Source organism: Paroedura picta, chromosome 2 (genome assembly GCF_049243985.1).
Source record: "Paroedura picta isolate Pp20150507F chromosome 2, Ppicta_v3.0, whole genome shotgun sequence".
Taxonomy (NCBI): Eukaryota; Metazoa; Chordata; class Lepidosauria; order Squamata; family Gekkonidae; genus Paroedura; species Paroedura picta.
Window position 1 is genome coordinate 35,947,265 of NC_135370.1, and position 25,006 is coordinate 35,972,270.

Sequence of the window (25,006 nt, forward strand, 5' to 3'; positions counted from 1 at the left end):
AGTTTGATCCCAGCCCAGCATTCCAGCCACCCCATTTTCCTGCTCCTCTTATCCTGTCCTGATTATATGAAACATTTTTGTCATATTATAATGTGTTAATAAAGTGTTGTAAAGGCTGACGGCGTTGCAGTCTGTACAAACATGTCTCAGGCAAAAGGCCTGATTATTTTCTTAAACCCTGACGATTTGTCTTGCTGCCAGCACCATTCTGAATGTCATGACCTTCACTCCTGAAAGTGTTTTGTTCTTTAATAGTGCAAAGTTTTCATTGGGGTAAGCAGAAAACCACTTGCTTTTCCAAGTAGAATTCAGCAGGGAGTAAATGATACTGGAACCCTGGCTAAGTATACTTAGAGCTCCTGCCATCCTAGTTGGTAGAATAGCCTGTCTCTTTCTTGTTGAGCAGCCCACAGTCAGAATCTTCGCAAAAGCCTCTCTATAAACAAAGTCCACTGCTGTTTTATTGCAAAGGAACTTCAAGAACAGGCTAGAAAGGGAGATTGCAGAAATGCAAGTGATTACAACACTCAAAACAATGGCATGCCCTGGACTCAACAAGGATATAGGTTTTTTATCTCACTATGGATGCTAACCACGTTCAACTCTTAGATCCACATTCCTTATTTATTTATTTTATTTATCATACTTATATACCGCCCTTACAATCCTCTCTTCTTTGTAATCATTTTATTTGGGACAACATGACTCTAATGTGATGTCAGTAATGTAATTTTGAATTCAACTCTCTGGTCTCAGGACAAGATAGTTGCCAGCATAGCTTGTCACTTGCAGGGATGTTTCCACACTTGGGTGGAGATGGATGGGGCCAGCAACAACTGGGAAAGTGTCAGCCATTAATTACTAACATAGACAGTTTTAGTTATCCAATGTTTTTTGTGAACTACAACTGAACTTAGGGCACTGATTGGCTGTTTTAGCAAAGAATTATATGGTATCATATGGCTTAATTTGCATGTTGTGACACAGTTTACTAATTTACCATAATTTGCTTTTGCCTTGTATCTCCACTGTTATGATGGTTGTTCATTAGTTTGAAGAAGAGTGCTTGCTCTCGAAAGCTCACGCCTTGAATAAATCTTTGTTGGTCTTAAAGGTGCTATTAGACTCTATTTTTAAAGTCCACTGCTGTTTACTTCAAAGTGGCTCCTGGAACCATGGAACATAAAGGTTTCCCACATTTCCAAAGCACCCAGGGGTGCAACTGAGCCGATACTGTGCATTGCACAACTGGACTTTTTGGATTTAAAACAAGGGACTTCCATTGTGCTTCTGTCAGGGTCCATTTAGATCTTCCAGACATGAAAAAAAAATATTGTGGAAACAGTGTGGTATGTCAAGCCACCCATAGCAGAGTACATTAACTACACATATTTTGCCCTGTTCCAAAATTTGTTCCAATTTTGCCCTGGCCTGGGTAGCCCAGGCTAGCTGGATCTTGTGAGATATTAGAAGCTAAGCAGGGTTGGCCCTAGTCAGCACTAGGCTGGGAGACCACCAGGAAGTCCATGGCTGCTATCTGGAGACGGGTAATGGCAAAATATTTCTGAAAGACTCTTGTCTTGAAACCCCTATGGTTGTCAGATTGGCTGCAATTTGGAGCCCTTTCCACCATCATATATTGAAATTCCGCAAGGTTCTGAATGGCCATTGGTAAGATCTTGTCAGATCTCAAAAGCTAAGCAGGTTTGAGGACTTGAATGGGAGACCAACATAGAAGTAAAGGATTGTTGCACAGAGGCAGCCAATGGCAAGCCACTCTGAGGGTCTCTTGCCTCGAAAACCCTATGGGGTCACCCTAAGTTAGCTATGACTTGATGGCACTTTACCCACACACATATATACCCAGGGCCGGATTTACAAGAAGCCCTAGGGCAGGGGTAGTCAAACTGCGGCCCTCCAGATGTCCATGGACTACAATTCCCACGAGCCCCTGCCAGCATTCGCTGGCAGCATTCGCTGGCAGGGGCTCGTGGGAATTGTAGTCCATGGACATCTGGAGGGCCGCAGTTTGACTACCCCTGCCCTAGGCTATTCCACTTATGTGGCCCTTTCACCTCCCATTTTTAGGTTTGTAAATTACATGGGAGATAATAAAATACATCATTACTGTGATATATATCAATATGTTAAGTGAAACATGTTGTGATTGGTACCAACCTTTATAAAAAATGTGGAATATAGGCCCCTCTTCATCTTGAGGCCCTAGGCTGAGGCCTAGTTAGCCTATAGGAAAATCCGGCCCCCACACACAGATATACCCACACACGCGTCCAATCTTCGGCATCTCCAGAATGGAGCTTTGAACAGACTACTTGGCCCAAAGGGTTAAAAGTCCTTTTTGGAAACTGTGTGATAACTTCATTCACTGAATCTGAGAGCTTCCCGTGTGTTTCTATACTTAGGAGGTGTAGTAAACAGAATAGAGGGAAAGATAGGTAGTGCAGGTAGTATACTGGTGGGGAAGGCCGCCCTACTAGTATTCTTCTGGCTACCACAAGCAGAATAAATGAAAGGAACTTGGTATTACAAGATGCATGCTTAAAGATTTACTGCCTCTTTTGTACCTGTAACTACATGCTGGCTGTTGCAATCCAGTGTATTGGGCTGACTGACATGGATCCTGAAAAGAGATGAATCATTCTCCAGGCATGAATGCTATTTCCAGAAGCATGCATTAATGTTTAAATTAGTTGTTTAGTCAATATGCTGCAAGTTACTTAGACACAGCCTTCCCATCCATATTCAAGCCTATAAACCTGCATAAGCATGCAGACCGGGACTGTCCTATTTCTGTTGCCGTATTAAAATATTGACATTTTCAAAATGTCTGATCAACTTAAGACAAAATGGAACCCACTGGAGCAGTATCTGTCATAATGCATTAAATACAAAAACAGAATCAAATTGCTGTAAATGGAAATAAGGCTGCACTGCAGGAGCTGGCTTAGTTGGTTTCAGAGTTATTTGCTTTCTAAATTAGGGCTCTTACATATAAGGTTCCTTATCCTGAATCAAAGAGCCTCTTGTGGCGCAGAGTGGTAAGGCTGGGGAAGGCACTGGCAAACCACCCCGTATTGAGTCTGCCATGAAAACGCTAGAGGGCATCACCCCAAGGGTCAGACATGACCTGGTGCTTGCACAGGGGATACTTTTATCCTGAATCAAGTCATAAGTCTACTGTCAGTATTGTATGCTATGAGTGGCAGCCCTTTCCCATTGGTATCACCTATTCTCTGGATCTTTTAACTGGAGATGCCCGGGATTGAACCTGGGACCTTCTGCTTGCTGAGCAGTTACTCTATTGCTGAGCCATGATCTCCCACCTTGCATTTTTATTTTCCTTTCTCAGTGTCCTGTACGGGAGCCGCTCTCTGTGAATGTGAATTGTTAGCACCACAGAACCTGCAAAGATCGAGTTTTCAGGTTGCAAGGTTACTTTCTAAGAGTTGCACAGAAGGGAAAACCCTGCTGGGCATGGCGTTTCCACCATGGCACTTTGAAGGGAAGGGCCACACCGGTTGCAGTTTTGGCTTTTGTGCAGCTCTTTAAAAGCTCAGAGGCTGTGTCCAAGTGAGGTAATTGTCCTAGTCATGCAAGTGGAATGCCAGTAAAACAAAGGAGTCCCTGTAAAGGCACTTTGATAGTAGGATAAGCGAGGATGAGAGCCAAGCTTTGGTAAGAGTATGCTGTCCAAGCTTCCTGGGTACAGACTAAAGAGAAGTAACTTGCAGGGCTGTTGTGAGGCATATTAAAGGTAAAGGTACCCCCTGTGCAAGCGCCAGGTCATGTCTGACCATTGGGGTGACGCCCTCTAGCGTTTTCATGGCAGACTCAGTACGGGGTGGTTTGCCAGTGCCTTCCCCAGTCATTACTGCTTACCCCCCAGCAAGCTGGGTACTCATTTTACCGACCTCGGAAGGATGGAAGGCTGAGTCAACCTTGAGCCGGCTGCTGGGATTGAACTCCCAGCCTCATGGGCAGACAGCTTCAGACAGCATTTCTGCTGCCTTCCCACCCTGCGCCACAAGAAGCATATTACAGGCTCCTAAATCCATTGAAGTGAATAGGCTTAGAAAGTGCTTCAGACTATACTGTTGATTGGATTGAATGTAAATATTTATTTTTATACTTATATTTTATATATTTTTATTTATTACATTTCTAGATTGCCCCCTATTGGCGCAGCCGCTTCTGCGTGGTTTACAACTGTGTTAAAAGTACACTAACAGTTAAAAACCAACTGGGTTTTGGGGGCTTTTTGGTACCCCGCTTTTTACTACCCAAAGGAGTCTCAGAGCGGCTTATAATGGCCTACCCTTCTTCTCCCCACAACAGACACCCTTTGAGGGTGAGAGCTCTGAGAGAACTGTGACTGGCCCAAGGCTGGATGTGAAGGAGTGGAGAATCAAACCTGGTTCTCCAGATTAGAGACTGCCGCTCTTAATCATAACACCAAGCTGGGTAGGGCTGGTCCTTCATGTGGGTTCTAGCAGGTTCCCTAACAGTGGGATATGCTGAAAATCAATACAGAAGAGGAGAGACAGTCAGTGCTTCCTAGGGCTTCCTAGGCCAATGGAAATTCTCCCTCTAGTCCTCAAAGACTTAGGGCCCTGTGTTTTCTGACTAGTTGAATCCTGTTGAATCTTGAATCCTGTTGAATCCTGATTCCCTGGTCCCAGCTCACATTCCTGTCAGTCGCACAGCACCTGTGGGGAAAGGCATTTTAAAGTGCCTGATCAGTCTTGGTGTGGGGGAAGTGGAGGGCTTGCATGACTGAATAGTCCTCCATATCAAAAGGAAATAACCAGATAGCAATCTCTATGTAGCTTGTCAGAGGGAAAAGGGTGTTTTTTGCCTAGCTTTCTCCATGACATGTAGCTGTCTGTATTTAGAGCACTGGTTCTCAACTTGGGGGTCAGGACCCCTTTGGGGTCGAACGACCCTTTCACAGGGGTTGCGGCAGGACAAGCAACCTGGTCGGGGGATGCCATCCACACAACAGCCTTGCAGGGTAGATCAAGATAGAGTGTTCGTCTGTCTGGAGTAGCAGAAAAGAGCGAGATCGGCATGGTGGGACAAGAGGCAGAACTGAACAGAGAAACCCTGGGCGGGGGGGGGGGGGGGAAACAATTTATATACAATCATCATGGAGGACAATGGATCTTCACACCATTGGTTAGTTTCGGTTTAATTTCTGTGAAAGAATACTTGCCTAATTTTATGGTTGGGGGTCACCACAACATGAGGAACTGTCAAGCCTCAGTCAAGCCTAAGTTTTGCAGACTACTTTCTTGTTTATTTTCACCTTTGTGTAAGTTAGCCCTTCTCAACTTTTTTACCATTGAGAAACCCCTGAAACGTTCTTCAGGCTTCAAGAATGTCCAGAAGTGGTACAATGGAGCAGAATATGGTTGGGAAGCATAGCTGTGGACATACCCACCCATGACCCCTCCCCTTCCCACCCCCTCTAGGCCCATCATTGGCCATTTTTCGGGGGGGGGGCAGCTTGACATGACCATGTATGGTCATATCACTCAATAAATGTTTAACAAATGTAAGGCGCCTAAGATCTACATCACTTCATATAAGCCCCCGAGGCATTGTGTGTCTCCTGGGAGCGGGATTGGGAGGGTATTGTAGTCTGTTGCCTCTGTTGTATTGATTTTTATTGCATGAGGTTTTTATTGGGAGAGTCTTTTATTGTTGGCCTCCATGAGCCTTCTGGGAGTGATGGGGTATAAACCCAATTATATACACACACACACACACACACAAACACACACACGGACAACTCCCACCCATTCTGGAGCTGTCAAGAAATTGTAGGGTTTCACGAAACCTGGTTGTGAAAGCCTAAGTTAGGGAAGATAGAACACTTCCAAAGTCAGGGACGATTGTAACTTCTAAAGCAGCTTCCTCTGAAGATGCTCTTTTGGGACTTGCAGACTACAAATAATAAATCTCCAAACCTTTGACAGCTTGACTCTTGGCGGCACGATACACAGTGTATAATTTATACTTGCTTTCCTGTGTAACATGATTTATTCTGAATGTACAATCTGGGTTTTATTGAAGCACTGCTTAGATTACTTTTGTTCAGGGTATTAATACCCTGAGTCCATTACAGTTTTCTCAAAGCATTCCAGAATCCATATATTATCTGCCTGCAAGGAATGCTCAGCTTGTTTGGGTATAATTATCTTTAAACTGTCAAAAGAAAATGTAAAAAATTTCCATGGGCTAGAGCAACATTTATGTATAAACACAATGCACTCTAATAGCAGAAAATACATTTGCGTTTCCCCTTGGGGAGGGGGTATCGCTTCATGGTAGAGCACATGTTTTGCATTCACAGAGTTCCTGGATCGATCCCTGACATCTCCTGTTAAAAGAGTCTCTGGTAGCAGGATCGGGAAAAACAAGACCTCTGAATTTGCAGAACTTTCTAATCGGATGAACTTTCTAATCTAATTCATATGTGGAAGACAGCTGCAGTGGTCCTGATTCAGGTCAAGTCAGACTTCAATGTGTACAGTCAAATGTGTACAGATAGAGGTGGGCATCCCTACCTGTATCGCATATTGGTTATGATAAATAGGAGTTGAGTGAGTGTATGTGTGACTACCTAGGCTGTTAGGACTTTTGTATAAATGAAAAATCTTTCTGGAAGCAGTTCTGCAAAGGAATATCGCTACAGGCTAAGAGAGAGCCAGTTTGGTGTAGTGGTTAGGAGTGCGGACTTCTAATCTGGCATGCCAGGTTCGATTCTGCGCTCCCCCACATGCAACCAGCTGGGTGACCTTGGGTTTGCCACGACACTGATAAAGCTGACTGAGCAGTGATATCAGTGCTCTCTGCCTCACCCACCCCACAGGGTGTCTGTTGTGGAGAGAGGAATGGGAAGGTGACTGTAAGCCGCTTTGAGCCTCCTTCGGGTAGGGAAAAGCGGCATATAAGAACCAACTCTTCTTCTTCTTCTAATCTAAAAGTGACATGTGGCCCCCACCTGTGACAAGGGAACTTTTAAAAACAACATTGGGGGATAGGGGGTACAATATGAAAGCAGTGGGGTGTTTTTTTCCTTTTTGTTATTCTTTGTCTTGTAATTGTTCTAAATATCTTGTATGTTTTATATGTTTTTTTTCTGTAAGTTTGTTTATGCTTCAATAATTTTTTCTTAAAGACCCTCAGGAGGTGTTAGGCTTTGTATGTAAAGTGTGGCATCCTTTTTAAACTAATACAAATGTGATGCCTAAAGAATGTTGACATTTCCTTGAGTTGCAAGGGAGGATGGTATATAAATGTAATAAAACAAATAAAAAATAACGTGTGTAGACAAGGCTTCCTCAACCAGGATTTCGTGAGACCCTGTAGATTCTTGAGAGCCCTGGAAGGGTTTCCTGATTGGGTGGAACTTAATTAGTTTTACATATTTTAAATTTGTTAAAACATTTATTGGGTGATATGACCATATACGGTCATGTTTAATCACCTGCCACTCCCAATATGGCCAATGATGGGCCTGGAGGAGGTGGGAAGGGGAGAGGCCCTGGATGGGCATATACATAGCTATGCTTCCCAACCAGATTACGCACAATTGCTCCTAGACAGCTGGTGGAAGTTTCAGGATAATGGAAACTCTGTAGAAATCTGCAATTTCCTAAGCTAAGAAGCCTGTCCTATGTTTTAACATCTGATAGGGTATTTATTTATGTATTCAATTTATAGACCACCCCTTTCCAAAGATGGGCTTGGGGTGGTTTACAATATTTGTATATATACATTGATGCCATAAAAGCATTACAAAATATAATGGATTCCATAGCTGTGACAATTTAGTAAGTCTAATGGTAACAAGTCCACTATATGGGCGAGGTGTCATATAGGGGAAAAGCATGGAGCAGAAAGGGATGAGTCCCACAATAATTCGTGACCAGCCTGGCCTCAACAATAGACCTGGTAGAAGACTGCCATTTTACAGGCCCTGCAGAACTTTGAAAAAGGAAAGAGGGACAGAGGAATTGTGTTTTATCGATTTCTTTTGAATCCCTTGCTCAGTCTGGTGCTGTGCTAAAATTATGCTTCTGAATATTTTCTTTTGACTAAATTATAACTGTAAATGCTGGTAGTGGTTCTCTGTACCACATAGGCTTCAACCATATTGAACATCCTATTGTAAAAGGAGCACCAGGAGGAAGGTTGGAAGTTGACAAGTGGTTCTTCTTCCAGGGGCAAATAAGGCAGCAAATGGTTCCCATGGGGATCAGGCATTGGGCAGTGAGAGACTCAATGGCAAGACCTCAGATCTGGGAAGGGAAGCTAGGATCCCTGACTCGCCCAGTGAACAATTCTGTACAGAGATCAGGTGGTGGCAATGGGTTACCTGAGAGAGAAAGAAAAGCCTCTCCAGGTGTTGGGAAAACCTTAGAGCAGGGGTAGTCAACCTGTGGTCCTCCAGGTGTTCATGGACTACAATTCCCATGACCCCCTGCCAGCAAACGCTGGCAGGGGCTCATGGGAATTGTAGTTCATGAACATCTGGAGGACCACAGGTTGACTACCCCTGCCTTAGAGGACGGGATCAAACAGGCTCAAACAGGTCCATTCCACCACACCATTGCCTGCCTCTGCATCACAACACTGTAATTCCTTGGAGGTCCCCCATATGAATACTAGCAAGGGCTATTCCTGCTTAGCTTCTGAGATCTGGAGAATTCGGGGTAGCCTGGGCTATCCAGGTCCGGGAAAAGCGAGTATACTCATACATATATCCTTGTCTGTGTGCCTAAGAACTTAGTGCGTGTACACAAATCTCTGTGATAGTAAATCTTACCTGATTTGTGATTTTTGTTTTGTCTTTGCTCTAGTATGCCAGTGTTGAAAAAGATGGCGAGCGTTACATGACGCCGGGAGATTTTGTGCAGCGATACCTGGGACTGTACACGGACCCTCAATATAACGCTAAAACTGTGCAGCTGCTGGCAGGAGTGGCGGATCAGACAAAAGATGGGTGAGGAATTTGCCAGTTTGTGACCTTTGACTGAGAATGATGTATACAGGTGTATAGCACTGAGCTCTTCAGTGGCATAAAATATCAAAGCATGCTAAAGAGGCTAGTCACGACTGGATTTGAAGAGCGGCTTGTACCTTCAGCTTGACAGAACTACTGCAGCAAAAAATGATAAACTTGAGTGCTCCTGGGACATGCAGTCTCTGCCTGCGGACAATAAATCTTCAGATGGTTGCTAGCTCTGAGTTGGTTAATTCCTGGAGGTTTTGGGGGTGGAGCCTGGGGAGGGTGAGGTTTGGAGAGGGGAGGGACCTCAGTAGGGTATAAAGCCTCCAAAATGACCGTTTTCTCCAGGGAAACTGAAATCAGATGTAGTACTGGAAGATCTCCAATTACTGCTTGGAAGCTGGCAACCCTAGATGATTTGAAGTTGTCTGTTTTTATTAGTACACTAGTAGAGAAGCCCATTTTTAAAAGGGGGGGCCAGGAGGCCAGTGAGAGTGACATGGAGTGCTCATGTATGGCCGCCCACAGCCCCCCCCCCCCCAGGCTTACATCGCGACTACTCTTCCTCCTCAATCCAAGTGGCAGAAGGAGCAGAAGGGTGGGGAAGAACCTCTGACTGGCCCTCAGTTGGGGACTGCTATCAGCCTATTAGGGGCATATTGCTGAGTGAGGGCCAATCAGAGCAGCATGTCATCAGAAGGACCATGCAGTTTTTAAGTGGTATGATTACTGTGAGCCCAGGGAAAATACAAGCTTATCAGAAGCATTTTGTGGTGTTCTTTAAGATGCTGGCAAAGGTTTGATTTATTGCCCTTATGGTAAGCCGAATTGCAAACCGATAATGGCTACATTTTTTAGTTGTAACATGTTTACCTGTTTCTTTACTCTTACCATGGAGAAATCCTGTTCTCTGTGTGTGTCGAAGACTCCCGGGGTCCCTGATGAGACTGGCCAAATGAGACATGGAGAACAGTCCTGTGACCTTTGTGGTGTGAGGTCCATCTAATTCTCAAGCTCCCACTACCGAGGGCCCCGCAAAAATGCAATCTGTTAGATTCTAATCGCTGTACGCGGCAAGCAAACTATTTGCCTAATCAAGACAAGGTCATAATGTGCAGAGCTTTTAGAACTACTTACAGACAATAAATATTCTTTGTTGTAAAATCGCTTTCTGCAACTAATTTGCAGAATGTCCACTTGCCTCAAACGTAGCCTTTTAACCCGGCCTTTTGTCAAGCAGCTCTACGTGCTTCTTGTTATGTCCTCTCTACGTAGGCCGCACAATTTATTTAGGAGGAGAGTGTTGGGCAACAGTGGAGAAGTTAACCTACTCCGGGGCAGAGGTTAAGGATCCCATCAAAGAGCAGTGATAAAGAGGTGGTGAAAGGTGACGTTTATGATACAAATCAGCATTTAGAAAACAGACATTTTGGGGGGTAAATGTCTTCATTCATTTGGAATTAAAAGGCCCTTAAATTCTTAAGGGTTATTATATGTGCAGATATAACCTTTGATGTCCTAAATGCTTTTATTTTCCTTCGTTTTAGTTTTTTGTAAGTTTTTTTTTTAATCGTTCCAAAATGAAATTTCTGTGGACGTTATAGAAAAGGCAAATTACAGCCGTTTCCCCTAGAAACTTGCTTCTATAAAGGTGTGGCTTTTAAGGTGACTCTTAACTATTTATCTCTGTAAAACAAAATCAGAGTCCAGTGGCACCTTTAAGATAGATTTATTCAAGGTGTGAGCTTTCAATAAATCTATCCCAATCTTAAAGGTGCCACTGGACTCTGACTTTGTTTTGTTGTGCTGCTTAAGACCAACACAGCTACCCACTTGAATCTATTTCTCTCTCTCTCTCTCTCTCTCTCTCTCTCTCTCTCTCTCTCTCTCTCTCTCTCTCTCTCTCTCTCTCTGTGGGGAGCAAAATCTTTGGCCCCTTCTCCACCCCTCTCCTTGATTTTTGGTCTCATCTGAGCAAAGGGGACAGTAGCCAATGAGCGCATAGATGGCAGATTACAACTTCCTGTGTTTCATAGAGCTGCTGGCCCCTCTATTTCATCATGATCATTAAAGCATTGGGTGGACCACTGGAATAACTCAAAGGCCAGTGGCTCAGTGGTATATTATCTTTGCTTGTAGAAAGTCCAGGGCTCAATCTTCAGCAAAAGACCTCTTCCCAATACATTACAAACCTGTTACCAATCAGGGTAGACAGTATTGACCTTGAGGGACCAGATGGTCTGCTTCAGTGACTGGCAACTTCACGTGTGTCTCAGCTCTCTGCCCATCTGTCTTCAAACCCAGCATGAAACTTGATACTGCTAGTTCGCCCAGCTAGTCTTTTTGACAGTAGTGCAAATCAGACTTCAGGATGGACAAAAGGAAATCCTTCTTTACACAAAGATCACCATGTGGAATTCACTGCCAGAGTAGTGACGGCCACAGGTATAGACTGGTTTAACGGGGGATTGGATAGATTCTTGGAGGTTAGGTCTGTCAATGATTAAAGGGGACCTTTACATACTGTGGCAATAAAAAAACCCCTCTGAACACCAGTGCCAGGAAGCAAGGTAAGGGGAAGGCCATGACCCCTATGCCCTGTTGTTAGACCTCCAGAGGAACTCTATGGGACAGAATGCCGGACTAAATAGACTGCTGGTCTGATCCAGCGGGACTCTTCTTATCTTCTGATGAGTAGACAGGATTAAAGGACTAAGAAGTGACTGTCTGATTTGGAAAGTAGGGAATGTCCGATTTTGAAGAGCATTTTTTCAGATGGCGATGAAATATTATTTGACTGCTTGAGTTAGACTCCTAAGGGGGACCAGGTGCATTTGAGTCCTCCCTGCTCATTTTCTCGTAGAATCAAGAAGAGAATCCTGCCTTCAAAGCAGCAGTAAGCCACTTATTGATGTGAAACACATCTTATGCCGCGTTCAGGGCTGGAGTGTAGCGGAAGTAGAAACGGACTTTACGTCAGTCCGTCCCACTCCTCCTCGAGCGCAGCATAAGAGGCAGGGAGCTGGGTGGTGGCCACAGCCGCAGCAGGGGCAGCTGCAGTGGTAGTGGCCACTGTGAAGGTAACGGCAGCTACAGCGCATACAGCAGTGGTGAGCGTGGGAAAGGAGATAGCTGAGTGAACGGAGCTCACTGCTGGGCCTGGCCAGTCACCGCTGTAAATTTTATTAAATATTAACAAATTGTATTGTACTTAGTGCTGGTCATGTTGTTCACCACCCTAAGATGGCAATCGCCGAGGGGGGTGGCATAAAATCAAATAATAAATAAATATACATATTTATGTGATGGTGTGTTTCTCCTGACCGGTTGCCATTCTGTCCTTTTCTGCTGTTTCTGAGAAGGATTCTTCTGCTTCTTTCAGAAGTGATTCTTACAAGCATTCAGAATAGTCAGTGCAGAGACTCAAAAAATAAAATCTCTGCTGATTAGGATGATGATGATGCATAAATTGGCCTATTGCGGAATTTTTGCACATAACGTTGATTATTCCATGCGGTCTTCCCTTTGGTTTCTCATGATTTAAAAAAAAAACAAAGCACATTATCCATGCTCTTTCCAATTATGTTTTTATGTAAAGAAGGAATTGTTGCATATATTCCTTGTACACTTGATAAGCTTAGAATTGCTGATTTCCTGCACCATTAGACTATTTATTTAATTTATATTTATATACTGCCCTCCCTTGAGACTCAGGGCAGTTTACGTGGAACTCGAGAGAAAAAAACAGTACAGATAACATGATAAATTGAGGAGAACAGTAACATAATGGAACAAACATGGTGAGAATATCCAATTTTAACTGTATCCTATTGACGGCCCCATAGGATGGACATGTTGGTGGTGGTTCTCATGGGAGAGGGGCTCAGGGGCCAATGGGAAGTGATGGAATTCAGGTCGACCTCAACCAAAAGCCTGCCAGAAGAGCTAACCTTTCGCAGGCCCTACAGAACTGTTTAAGCTCCGCTAGGGCTCTGATCAACTCCGGGAGCTCATTCCACCAGGTGGGGGCCAGGATGGAGGAAGCTTTGGCCCTAGTTGAGGTCAAGCGAGCTTCCCTGGGGCTAGGGATCACTAGGCAGTTGGTAGTAGCAGTTTGTAAGGCTCTCTGAGGGGTGTAGGCATAGAGGCGGTCCCGTAGGTATGGTGGTGGAATGTGTCATCAAATCTCAGGTGACTTATGATGGCCCTGTAGGGTTTTAAAGGCAAGAAACATTCAGAGGTGGTTTGCTATTGCCTGCCTCCATGTCACGATCCCGGTGTTCCTTGGAGGTCTCCCATCCAAATACTGGCCTGGGCTGACCGTGCAATCTGACCGTGATCAGGCTAGCCTGGGCTTGACTATGCACGGATTTTAAAAAGTGATCCCCTCCAGCCATGTTAACTAGGGAAGAAAGGCTCTTTGCTCATACCTACGTTCTGCCAGGACCATGTAGGAGTAAAATGTGAGGGAGAAGAAATTAAATATAATTTGACGTAAATATAGAAAAAATCCATATTTCTCACTAGATTATGCTTCACATCCATGTGTTCTTGAGTTGATCTTCTCTGTGCACATTTTATGCGCTCTTGGTTGTCTTCAGAGAGCAGTACTGATTTGGGTTCCTTTATTATTATTATTATTATTATTATTATTGTTATTGTTATTGTTATTATTGTTGTTATTGTTATTGTTATTATTATTGTTGTTGTTGTTGTTGTTATTATTATTATTATTTCTTCGATTTCTCACCACTCCCAAATGGCTTGTGGTGGGTTACAATGTCTTAAAACCCCATTAAAACTCCCATTAAAAGTCTTAAAACCATCACAACATGGTGGCGCAATAACAAAATCCCCTTCCTACCCCCCATTCCTAAAAGGGGGGGGTTGAGGAGAAGGAGGTCAACGATGTTCAAGAAGAACGTCTTGCAATGGTATCCATTTAAGTTGTCTGCAGGATTCTGCTACAGATGTTTAGTCAGCTTCATTTGAGGACACAGCCACAATTTCTTGTCTCCTGCTGCTCCAGCTGACTGCTCTGCTGCCATAGAATTATAATTTTTCACTGGTTGACTTCATGTCTGAAGTATCTCTTGCCCAGTCTGTATCCATATATCCCACTAATCTGGAATTGTCACTTGTTGGTAACTTTTGTTTCACATGTGCAGTGCTATGCAAGTACTGTGCAAGTCTTTTCCCTGTATCCCAGTCCCTTTTGCTTGGTGATTTCATCTCTCTGCATAGCATGCCCACAGCTCCTCTTATATCAGGACACATCAATGTGTGTATGTACAACAATCTTCCAACTGCTTCTCTGTATTGCCTGTTGTCAGCCAAAAGTTCACTACTTCCTTGCTAGTTTAGGTAGTTGGTTTCCATAGGAGTGCTTACTGGCTCAGCTCCTGTCATATTCATGTAGTCCAGAAATTCTAGGATTTTCTGCCCCTGATTGGGAAGATAGCTTCAATGTGCCTCTCATTCTCCTTGTATTCCAAAATAGCTGATGTTTGCTAATTCTTTCACTTCTTGATTCAAACGTTGAACTATTTCATCACAGTCCTCCTTGTCTTCATAGCATAAAATGAAGTCATCCACAGATGTCAGAATGTAAGTCCATTTGTTGTCTCTACATCTTGAGTATAGGCATTATTCTGCCATGCTCAAATCCTTCCTTGGTTAGCAGTTGATGAAGTTTCTCATTGCAACATCTTTCAGCCTGTTTCAGTCCATCTGTATTCCTGGGCAGTTTACACACAAATTGCTTGTCTTTGGATTGTTCAAATCCTGTTCTTCTGTAAACATCTTCCTTTATTTCTCCATGTAGGATGGCAGTCTTTGTGTCCAGATGTTCCACATGCATCTTCCTGGCTACTGCTTTGCTTAGGAGCATTGTTATTAAAGTGGATTTTCTCCATGTTTCTGCTTCTTCTGCAGGTTTTCTTGCAGTGTCTTCCCATGTATAGCTTTTGCTAGATAAGAAAGTCTTCTGGTTCTTTAAGTCCTGCAGGTGTGTGTGTTGTCCATAGGGCTCTGATACACTCTTTCTGTTTGCTGTGCTTCATTTTTCTCTGTTGGCATAGATTAATGATGTCCTATCTCTCTCTCTCTCTCTCTCTCTTGTCACTCCCATAACATGGCTTGTGATGGGTTACAATCATAAATATACATTAAAATATCCCTAAAATGATAATAAAATCCCTATAAGACTCCAGCCCTCAGGTGGTGAAAGATTCCACCACACCCTGATATAACAGACCCTATGATGGCACAGTGCCTCAGGGGCAATTCCAGGAGTGCCTGATGATCTGGCTAGCCAGTAAGGGGCCCAGATCTAACCTGACTGGGCCTCAACCAAAAACCTGGCGGAAAGGTTTTGTCTGGCAGGCCCTATGGAACTGAGAAAGCTCCATTATCTGCATGACTCCAGTTAAATTCTGGCTTTCATGTTGGCTAATTGCATAGTTGTCTTTGTGTCCTAATCATCTGTACCATAAAGGCAAAGGTATCCCCTGTGCATGCACCGAGTCATGTCTGACCCTTGGGGTGACGCCCTCTAGTGTTTTCTTGGCAGACTCAATACGGGGTGGTTTGCCAGTGCCTTCCCCAGAAGGCTATCTGTACCATAGCCAAGAACAATTCTTGTGACTACAATGTTTGATAAAGTTTACTTTTTGCATTGAAGTCTCAAGCATACAAATCCTGATGCACTTTGCCAGTTGCAATTAACTTTTCCCTCTGTCTTATATAGCATTTTAATTCAAAAAGTGTAATTATGCCTTGAGTATTCTCACAGAAATAATATTATTTGCCAGTTCTAGGACATAAAGACAGTATTTAACAAGGATGTCTTTTTTCTCCAATAGGGAGTTTTCATTTTATGGTTCTTGAGTCAATACCACCTGCCATTATAGATCAACCATCTGCAACATTTGAAGTCTTTCTTTTCTTCACCTAACATTATGTTGCGCAGACACTATCCAGATACCAAATATGACTTTTTGTGGCTCTTTGTGTTAATATAAAACATTTCTTTAATAACAACTGTTTGGAGTTCCCCCCTTTTCTTTCACTGGGAAAGTCATCTCTTTTTTAAAAGGCAATATAATACCTTTTAATGTGACCTTGCTTCCCACAGAAGTAATAAATGATCCCACCTTTGTTACTTACATTCCAAGCCATTTGATCAACATTCTTTGTCAGACTTTGGTTTGTATGTTTCCTCAAGCTGATTTACAACTTCTGTGAGGGATAGATTACTTTTAGAATCAATCTTAGACAGTATTTTCATATGACTCTGGAGGTTTATTAATAGGAATACAATCAGTTTCCTTTTCTGAACTCCTCAACTGTTCAACCAGTCCAAGCATCTAATCTGGAGGATGATGTAAATAACCCCCTTGTTCATCTTAATACTGAAATATTTATTTTGTAGATAAAGCTGGCTCTTTAACAAGCAATTTATATGCATCCTTTCCAGCTCACACCATGCAGCTTTGGCTGTTGGCATCTATATTACTCTTAACGCATTTCTGTCAGTTGAACCCTTGATTATGGCCCCTCTTGCCTTTTCATTGATGGAGTCCCAGATTCTCTGCTTTGCTGTGTAATCATTTCCTGGTCAGGCATCCTTGATAATGTCCTATAATCCTGTTTCAAGAAAGTGACTCTTCATCCATTCTCTCCAAATTAGGCAGTTGTTCTCTGTGAACCTTTTAATCAAGTGCACCATAGGAGGTCATCATCTTTGTACCTTTGTTTTTGCCCGCTCGTGCCATGAGTCTCAGGTCACCTTTCTAGATCAGAATGTGCTTTTAGAGAAATCCTGGGTATAAACTAGTTCAAGATAACAAGCTGTGTCATATCCTGATGGGGAAGGTTTGAGATTATGTACAAATAGAGGGAAGAGACTTTATGACTGGCTAAGTGCACATTCAGACAGTGGGCCTACCTGGAGCTTTTTGTAATGCTAATAATTCCATTTCTATGTTATTTCATTTATGTATTTAAAACATTTTTATGCTGCCTTTCTATCCAATCTGCGTCCACAAGGCAATTAATATATTAAAAATGAAAACATTTGAGCAATTAAAACACATTAAATTATACAATAATTTAATTGAAATACACCACCAGACAGAGGGTCAATAACTGTTAATGCGAGTATGCCAGGTGACCTCTGCCAAAAGAAACCAATAGAAGGAGACAGATGAATCTTCATGGGGAAGAAGTGCAAAAGTTTTGGTGTTACAACCAAGAAGGCCTTTTTTCAGGTTGCCACCTGTCAAGCTTAAAATGTTGGCAACTGAAGTGGGGCCTCCAAATATTACAAGAGTATAGGGATAGATTCATACTGGAGGATGTGGTCATTGGAAATATGTTGGTCCCAGGCCATACAGGGCTCTCAAAGCCAATACTAGCACTTTGAATTGAACCCAGAAGCAAATTGAACTTGGAAGCAAATTTCTGCAGTGGGGTGTTTCTATTGTGTGTATGTGGGGACCTTTCTAGCAAACCTAGTAATCTTTTACGTCTTGGTTTAAAAAAAATCCATTGTATAATTTCTTTTCTCTTACTGTTCTTCCAGTGATACATATAACTTCCTTTGTTGATGATCTTGGTGATGAAATTTACTTTCACTGCTGTATGTGCAAGCACATGATGAACTGTTTCTTACATGTTGCTGCTTCTCTGTATGTCTGAAACGTGTGTTTTTGTTTTATCTGTAGACTGATCTCCTATCAAGAGTTTCTGGCATTCGAGTCAGTTTTATGCACACCAGATGCAATGTTCATAGTTGCTTTTCAGTTGTTCGACAAAAGTGGCAACGGAGAAGTTACTTTTGGTAAGAACATTACTTGTTGTTGTTGTTGTTAGCTGCGAAGTCATGTCCGACCCATCACGACCCCATGGACAATGATCCTCCATGCCTTCCTGTCCTCTATCATTCCCCGGAGTCCATTTAAGTTTGCACCAACTGCTTCAGTGACTCCATCCAGCCACCTCATTCTCTGTCGTCCCCTTCTTCTTTTGCCCTCAATCGCTCCCAGCATTAGGCTCTTCTCCAGGGAGTCCTTCCTTCTCATGAGGTGGCCAAAGTATTTGAGTTTCATCTTCAGGATCTGGCCTTCTAAGGAGCAGTCAGGGCTGATCTCCTCTGCGCTAAAGAGATTTCAGCTACGAGGAAAAGGCAGTGAGGACAGTTTTGGGGTATTTCTGTATTCTCAATGAGGATACTGGGACAAAGTGTATGTTCAACAGATCCTCATAGTTCACCTTGAAAATTGTTTTGCTTCTTTTTCTTCGGAGAGTTGGCCATTGCAGACACAAAAAACTTGTCTAATCAAACAGTGTGATGACTATAGCTCGTTGCATATTTGATGCCTAGATATTCCTAAAATAGCTGATGCAAAATAAACTTGTTTGTTCAAAGTCAGCCTAGGTAAATGCTGCCTGTGAACACTTTTGGGTCAATACTGTTTTCAAGAGAGTTGAAATAGGAATTTGGGGGGGAAAGAGAGGAGATCAGCGTGAGGTTGCTGCTTTAATGCCATCTTGTACCAGCCAATTAGGGGGCCATGTGGCGATGTCACTGCAGGCACAATAGAAAGGTCAATTAGGCTGTGAGATGGTAACTCCTGGGAGACCATCCAAGGGGGACATGATGGGTACGTGAGGATTTTCAACTAAGCATCCCAGTTCTAAGGCCAACATTAGATTCTGTTGCATGACATTGGTTAGTGTACATCTTGCTGAAACCCTGTGCATGATGAAGCACAATTTGCCTTTTCCAGAATTGGCTAGTGTCTCTGTGTTGCTTTAAAATACAAGGAACAAGGGGGGAGAGAAATGACAAGACTGACAGATGAAGTTTACAGAGCTCCAAGAGCAGAACTTTCCTGTGACACTCACATTCTTTGTCATTTTTATTTATTTCCTCCAAAAGACTGTCCTAGGCTAAGGTAGATCACCAACAGCAGGCTCGCTTTGATGAAAGCTACAACCTGAGTTTATACAGAGAGATATAGCTTCTTTGTTAGATGAATTTTTTTAACCTGTGGAACAAATTAGATGACTTCTCTTAGAACATTTAGCACCAAAATTTGGAGGGCAATGCAGCAAAGCACGGTGGGAATCAGGAAGTCTGTGAGAACTTCCATATTGGCTTGCAGTCCAACTGTGTCCTTGTCATACACAATGCCAGTTACTTACTGTATGTTCTCACTAGTAGAAAAACTAGTTGTAGAAAAAATACAACAGGCACTAGCCTATCCCCCCCACCCCTCCGGGCATGTCTGCCGAGGCCTGGCAAGGCTGCTTGGGGCAGGGGCAAGTGCCAGCGTGTACTCCCCCCTCCCCCAGGCCCACAGTCCCAGGACCTCCCCCACTCCCAACTTCTGCTAGCTGGCTGGCTTACTTTTTGCAGTCAGTCCAGTAGAGGGGGCTGGCACTTCTTCCATGTGGACGAAGTTGGAGGGGGATGTAGCCAGGGGCAGGACAGCCTACCTGACTGGCCGTTTGTTGGACAGACAGCCAATCAGGTAGACAATGAGGCCCAACTCCTCCCATCACTCCAGTCAGACTTTTTTTATGTTACAGAATATATGTCTGGGTAGAGGGGAAATCCTACATCTCAAGTCTAAATTTGAGCATGCTGACTTGACTGTATTCCTTCTTTTTTCAATTAAGCCATCTTATTACTTGATACATTTTGTGCAGGTTTTCTTTAAGTCACTGATCTCCTGCATGAGATTGTGATTTCCTTGGCTGATCATCAGGCGCTGAATTACTTTCCCCTATGACTCGCTATAGTCTTTTGCCTGAGAAATATAAGTGTTCCCATTACATATAAAATTTAGGATTCATAGTGGGACTATCCTTATTCTTTCCAGGGGATGCACATTGTTGCAATAAAAGCCAGTATAGAAATGTAATTTGTTCTGTATACACTGGAACTTCTCATAATGCTCAAGTACTCCCTATATCCATATTGCTCTGTGAAACTCTCTGCATTTCTGCTGACCTTGGTAACTCATCGAAAAGCAATATACTTTCTTCCTTAAATTACTACATCGTTCGCCTTGATGGAAGGCATCTCCTACCCTGCTGCAATAAAGAGGCAAGTAATATCTGCAGGTATTAGCTGCTATCAAAATAGGAAAGGCACCTTTGCAGAAGACATGTTATGTATGCTGGCAAGTAATATAGAAGGTATTTTTTCATTATATTAAAAAAAGCCTCCCATGGGTTCTCAAATGCATTGGACGTACATCAGTATTACTTTGAATGTACATGAAACATGGACTTCCTCTTGATAATTGAATACTGTTGACTCCTGGCAAAGGCTACAGCCATCAACATGTTTACTTGGGAGTAAGCTTCAAGGAATTTACCTGGTTAAACATTAATAGGATCGGCTTAATGTTTTAAGGGAAGCAGTTCAATAGAACTGAGGATTCAGAGCAGGGTTTCCCCCCTAATATCTAGCTGATACTTTTCTACATGTAGTTTAAACTGCTTACTGCGGGTCCTATCCTGCCAGAAGGAAACGCTCCCTACATTCTTCTAAGTAAAGGTAAAGGTAAAGGTATCCCCTGTGCAAGCACCGAGTCATGTCTGACCCTTGGGGTGACGCCCTCCAGCGTTCTTATGGCAGACTCAATACGGGGTGGTTTGCCAGTGCCTTCCCCAGTCATTACCGTTTACCCCCCAGCAAGCTGGGTACTCATTTTACCGACCTCGGAAGGGTGGAAGGCTGAGTCAACCCTGAGCTGGCTGCTGGGATTGAACTCCCAGCCTCATGGGCAGAGCTTTCAGACTGCATGACTGCTGCCTTACCACTCTGCTCCACAAGAGGCTCTTTTCTAAGTAACAACCTTTCAAATACTTAAAAGATAACAATCCTGTCCCCTCTCAACCTCCTCTTCTCCAGACTGAACATTCCCAATCCCTCAGCCTTTCCTCATGGGGCTTGGTCCCCTGGCCCTGGCACATCCTTGTTGCTCTCAATTTTGTCCACATCCTTTTTGAAGTGAGGCCTCCAGAACTGCATACAGGTGTGATCTGACTAATGTGGCCTACTTGCAATTTTGATGTGATGCCTCTGTTGATACAGCCCAAGACTGCATTTGCCTTCTTTATTGTCGCATTACACTGTCTGCTCATATTTAGCTTACAGGCCACAAGTACCCCGAAATCTCATCCACACACACTGTTATTATGTATGTTTGTGTACTCCTCTGTTTAAGGGAAACAGGTTTAAGCAGCCATCCTGAGGGAACTAAGCAGGTCTGAACCTGTGTAGTGGTTAGCTAGGGGAACCATGTAGTATCTTTATTTTATTTATTTATTTATGCATTTATATACTGCTCTCTCTTGCAGCTCAGAGTGGTTTACAGGGAATATAAATTCGGTAACTGTGCATTCTCAATGTATGTATGGCAGCTTGCCCTCTCCAGAAGAACATAGTATTTTACACTGTATGCAGTACAGTTGCAAAGCAGCAGACAGTGGAGAATACACAATTAAAGAATAACTGAATGTACCCTATTAAGCAAAATTTCCAGCAGTGTGAAATAAAGGCACAATGAGAGATAAGGCTCTACCACTGATCCATGTTGTTGTTGTTATTTATTGATTCAATTTATTATATACTGCCCTCCGTAGCAGCTCAGGACGGTTTACAGAAGCAATAGGAACAAACAAAAGCACATTAACTTTAAAACTGGACAAACATTAAGAGTGACCATCTCAGTAATAGCATTAAAAGCATTAACCCATCTTAGTGCACCAGTGTAATCTCCAGGTGTAGCCTGGTTGCAGCATTTGTTGTGGGGAGGTGGGGGGGGTTCCCAGGGGAGGCCCATTTGGTGACATACAGAGGTCATAGTCATGTCCCCATTTTCATTTCTGCAATGCCGGCGGCTGGGTATGTATTGTGGCTGTCTCCTCCCAATAGGGACCAGATAAGAGGAACACACCCGTAGTACACTTAGCAGGTCACTGGTATCTATTGTCTGAATAGACCGAATACCGCATCCTTGAGAGCATTTTAAACATTAGTATAATTGGGCACTTTTGCGTGGTTAAGATGTTCTCCTTCAGGGTCATATTTTTGGTCATGATCTTGAAATAGTTAATGTGTTTTTCTGTGATGGTAATGACACTCCTTGGATGGCATGCCGTATCCCTATCTTTAATAGTTGCATTCAGACAAGTGTGAATGTAATAATCAAGTCTCAATCACACTGTGCATAGTCTGAGGAATATTGTGCTATCCAGAAATGTAGGCATTCATTGCCTTTCAATAAGGTCTTAATTTAACACGACGTAGAATCAAGAAACTCACCATTGATTTTATATCAGCATGCAAAGTACCAGGTATTTGTCATGAAAGAAATAAATTGCTTCTTAATTAAAACTGAATAAGGCAAAATCATGGATTGTGAAGATCTACATAGTATTAATACACAAGTAGTGTTGAGATCTTTTTGTAACCAAAGTGTTGTTGTTGGCTTTTTTGCAGTATAAACAGGTCTGTAACATAAAGGTTTATCTGTTTGACGGGCTTTTCTTAAGTATATTTTTTCCTGTTAGAAGAATGTGAAGCTGGGCTTGAAGTATTTTCTTTTTCTAATAAACTTAATTTTTTTCTTTTGTTTCCTCCCAAAGAAAACGTAAAAGAAATATTTGGGCAGACCATTATTCATCACCACATCCCTTTTAATTGGGACTGTGAGTTTATCCGATTGCACTTTGGACACAATAGAAAGAAACACCTGACTTATTCAGAATTCACTCAATTTTTACAGGTCAGTTCTTTATATTTTTGTTATGATAACGATTTTCTTTCTTGTGCCTCATTAATGCTGTTGAACTTGCTATGAATTGATTTACGTCATGCCAAGCTGAAGATTGGCTAATCAAAATACAGCTGCAGTTACTTTCCCTGTGTGAGTCTCTTTATGCCCACACATTGTATGTCTTAATGTATGTAATGAAGAGGTGTTGTGTGGATGCCCATTCCACAGAATCATGGTAGGGGTAGCTTGCTGATGCCCGAATTATAAAAATAAAGATGTGCATGCCTGAACCAGTGTCGCAAAATCAGGTTTGTACTTGTAGTGACCAGTTTTAAAGTTTTGCTCGCCAGGGAACCTACCAGGCCTACAAGAAGCCACATGAAATTTTAAAAAATCACCGAATTTTCCTTCTCTTGCTGAATGGGTAATGTGTTCAGTTCATATAGAAGAGATAAAATTCCCATCTACCATATGGTGACCATATGGCTTTTTGCGGGACACTCAAACTTTCGATATAATTGTCCCACGTCCCGCCGCATTCTGTAAAAGTCCCGCGATGGAGGCGGGGCAAGCAGCAGAGCGCACTTCCTTCCCTTCCGCCTTGGAGCGGGTGAGGCGGGTCAGCTGTGGAGCCCCCCACAATTATAGACAATCAGATAAAATAAGTGTCAGAGTACAGAGTGTGCTACCAAATTTAAGAATGAACACAGTCAGGAAATCCATAGAAGGCAAGAAGGCTTACTGTGTTTTTTTAAAGGAGGAGGAAGAGGAAAGTTTCTGGCAAGCCCAGTGTAAGATGACAAGACAACAGGTAAAAGGAGAACGTTAGAAGCAGCCAGCTAAAAATGTTAAACAAAGAACACAAAAGCGAGAATTTAGCCTGGATGGTAGGTGTTGTATCCATTTGACAACGAAAAGTACAGAAGGACAGCTAAAGAATTACTGGTTTTGACAAAGGGGGTGTTGACTCTCAAATACCTTGGGAATCTTGTTGGTTTCTAAGGTGCTGTTGGACTCGAATCTTGTTCCTCCATTGAATGCATGGAACTTAATTTTTAATTTATTTTAAAATTTTGTTTTAAATTTTTTGGGATATGACCATACATGATCATGTCAACCTGTTCCTCCAATGGCCAATGATAGGCCTGGAGAAGGTGAGAAGGGGCGGGCCCTGGGCGGACATGTACACATTTATGGTTCCCAACAATATTCTGTGTGATTGTGCCACTTCTGGGGTTTCTTGAAGTCTGAAGAATGTTTCTGGGATTTTTTAAGAGTACAAAAATTGAGAAAGGCTTCCCTGGTGTAAATTTAGCTGTGATAGGATAAGGTGATGTGGATTAGGATGATGAGGACTGAGAGTAAATGGGCAGGCTTTGCAAGGAAAGTCATTCAGTAATGAGTTCCTTGGTGACCAATGAAGAGAGCACTCTGGTGCTTTTTAAATTGTTCATAAAGGATATGGAATGCTGAGCTGTGGTAGCCATGCTTCTAGATTATCCTGAATCATTCAGAATGGGGAAAATTAAAACAGATTGCAAGGAGCTCCAGAAGTATGACAGCATGATAAATGAAAGTCAGGGTAAATAAGTGGAACAAAGAATCCTAACTTTAAATGCCAGTAGAACCTGAGCTGGCATTGTCTATCCAAGGAAGAAATCCTAGGATTCTTGGGGAAAACTCAGTCAAAATGTTGACTTAGTGTGTGGCTGCAGTAATAGGGGCAAATTTTATGCTGTGGATAATAATTAGGAAAGGAGTTGGAAAAAATAGAATTGAGATGCTCACAAACAGATTTATAGTCCATTTGGGTTACTGCCTACAGAACCCTATCTCACAAAAGATACCATTATTTTTCAGAACTTGTGGAATATTATCCAACAGGGAAATGTGACAAAATGTGAGCATTTTTAGTTTAGAGAAGAAGTGACTAAGGGAAGGCATGATGTATGTTTTTAGAATAGTGCTTGGGTGAAAGGAGCTGAATAGAGGAAAAAATTCTCCATCTCCTCTTAATGCTAGAACTGAATAGAGAGAGAAAATTCTCCCTCTCCTCTAATGCTAGAACTTACAGTGCACCCATGGAAGTTGATGTATGACAGATTAGGATAGTCAAAAGAGGTATTTCTTCACTCAAAGACCAGCTGATGTCTGGAATTTACGGTTAGGG

The 25,006-nt window shown here is 42.7% G+C and overlaps 1 protein-coding gene across 1 annotated transcript in view; it reads left to right on the forward strand.

Annotated features, from left to right (window-relative positions):
• The window catches only part of SLC25A12 (solute carrier family 25 member 12), an 82,228-nt gene that overhangs the window by 8,358 nt on the left and 48,864 nt on the right, over nt 1–25,006 (forward strand). Inside the window, exons 3-5 of the mRNA XM_077319728.1 lie at nt 8,889–9,031; nt 17,764–17,879; nt 22,706–22,845. Of these exons, the coding sequence (XP_077175843.1) occupies nt 8,889–9,031; nt 17,764–17,879; nt 22,706–22,845 (399 nt within the window). The remainder of the gene's footprint in view (nt 1–8,888; nt 9,032–17,763; nt 17,880–22,705; nt 22,846–25,006) is intronic.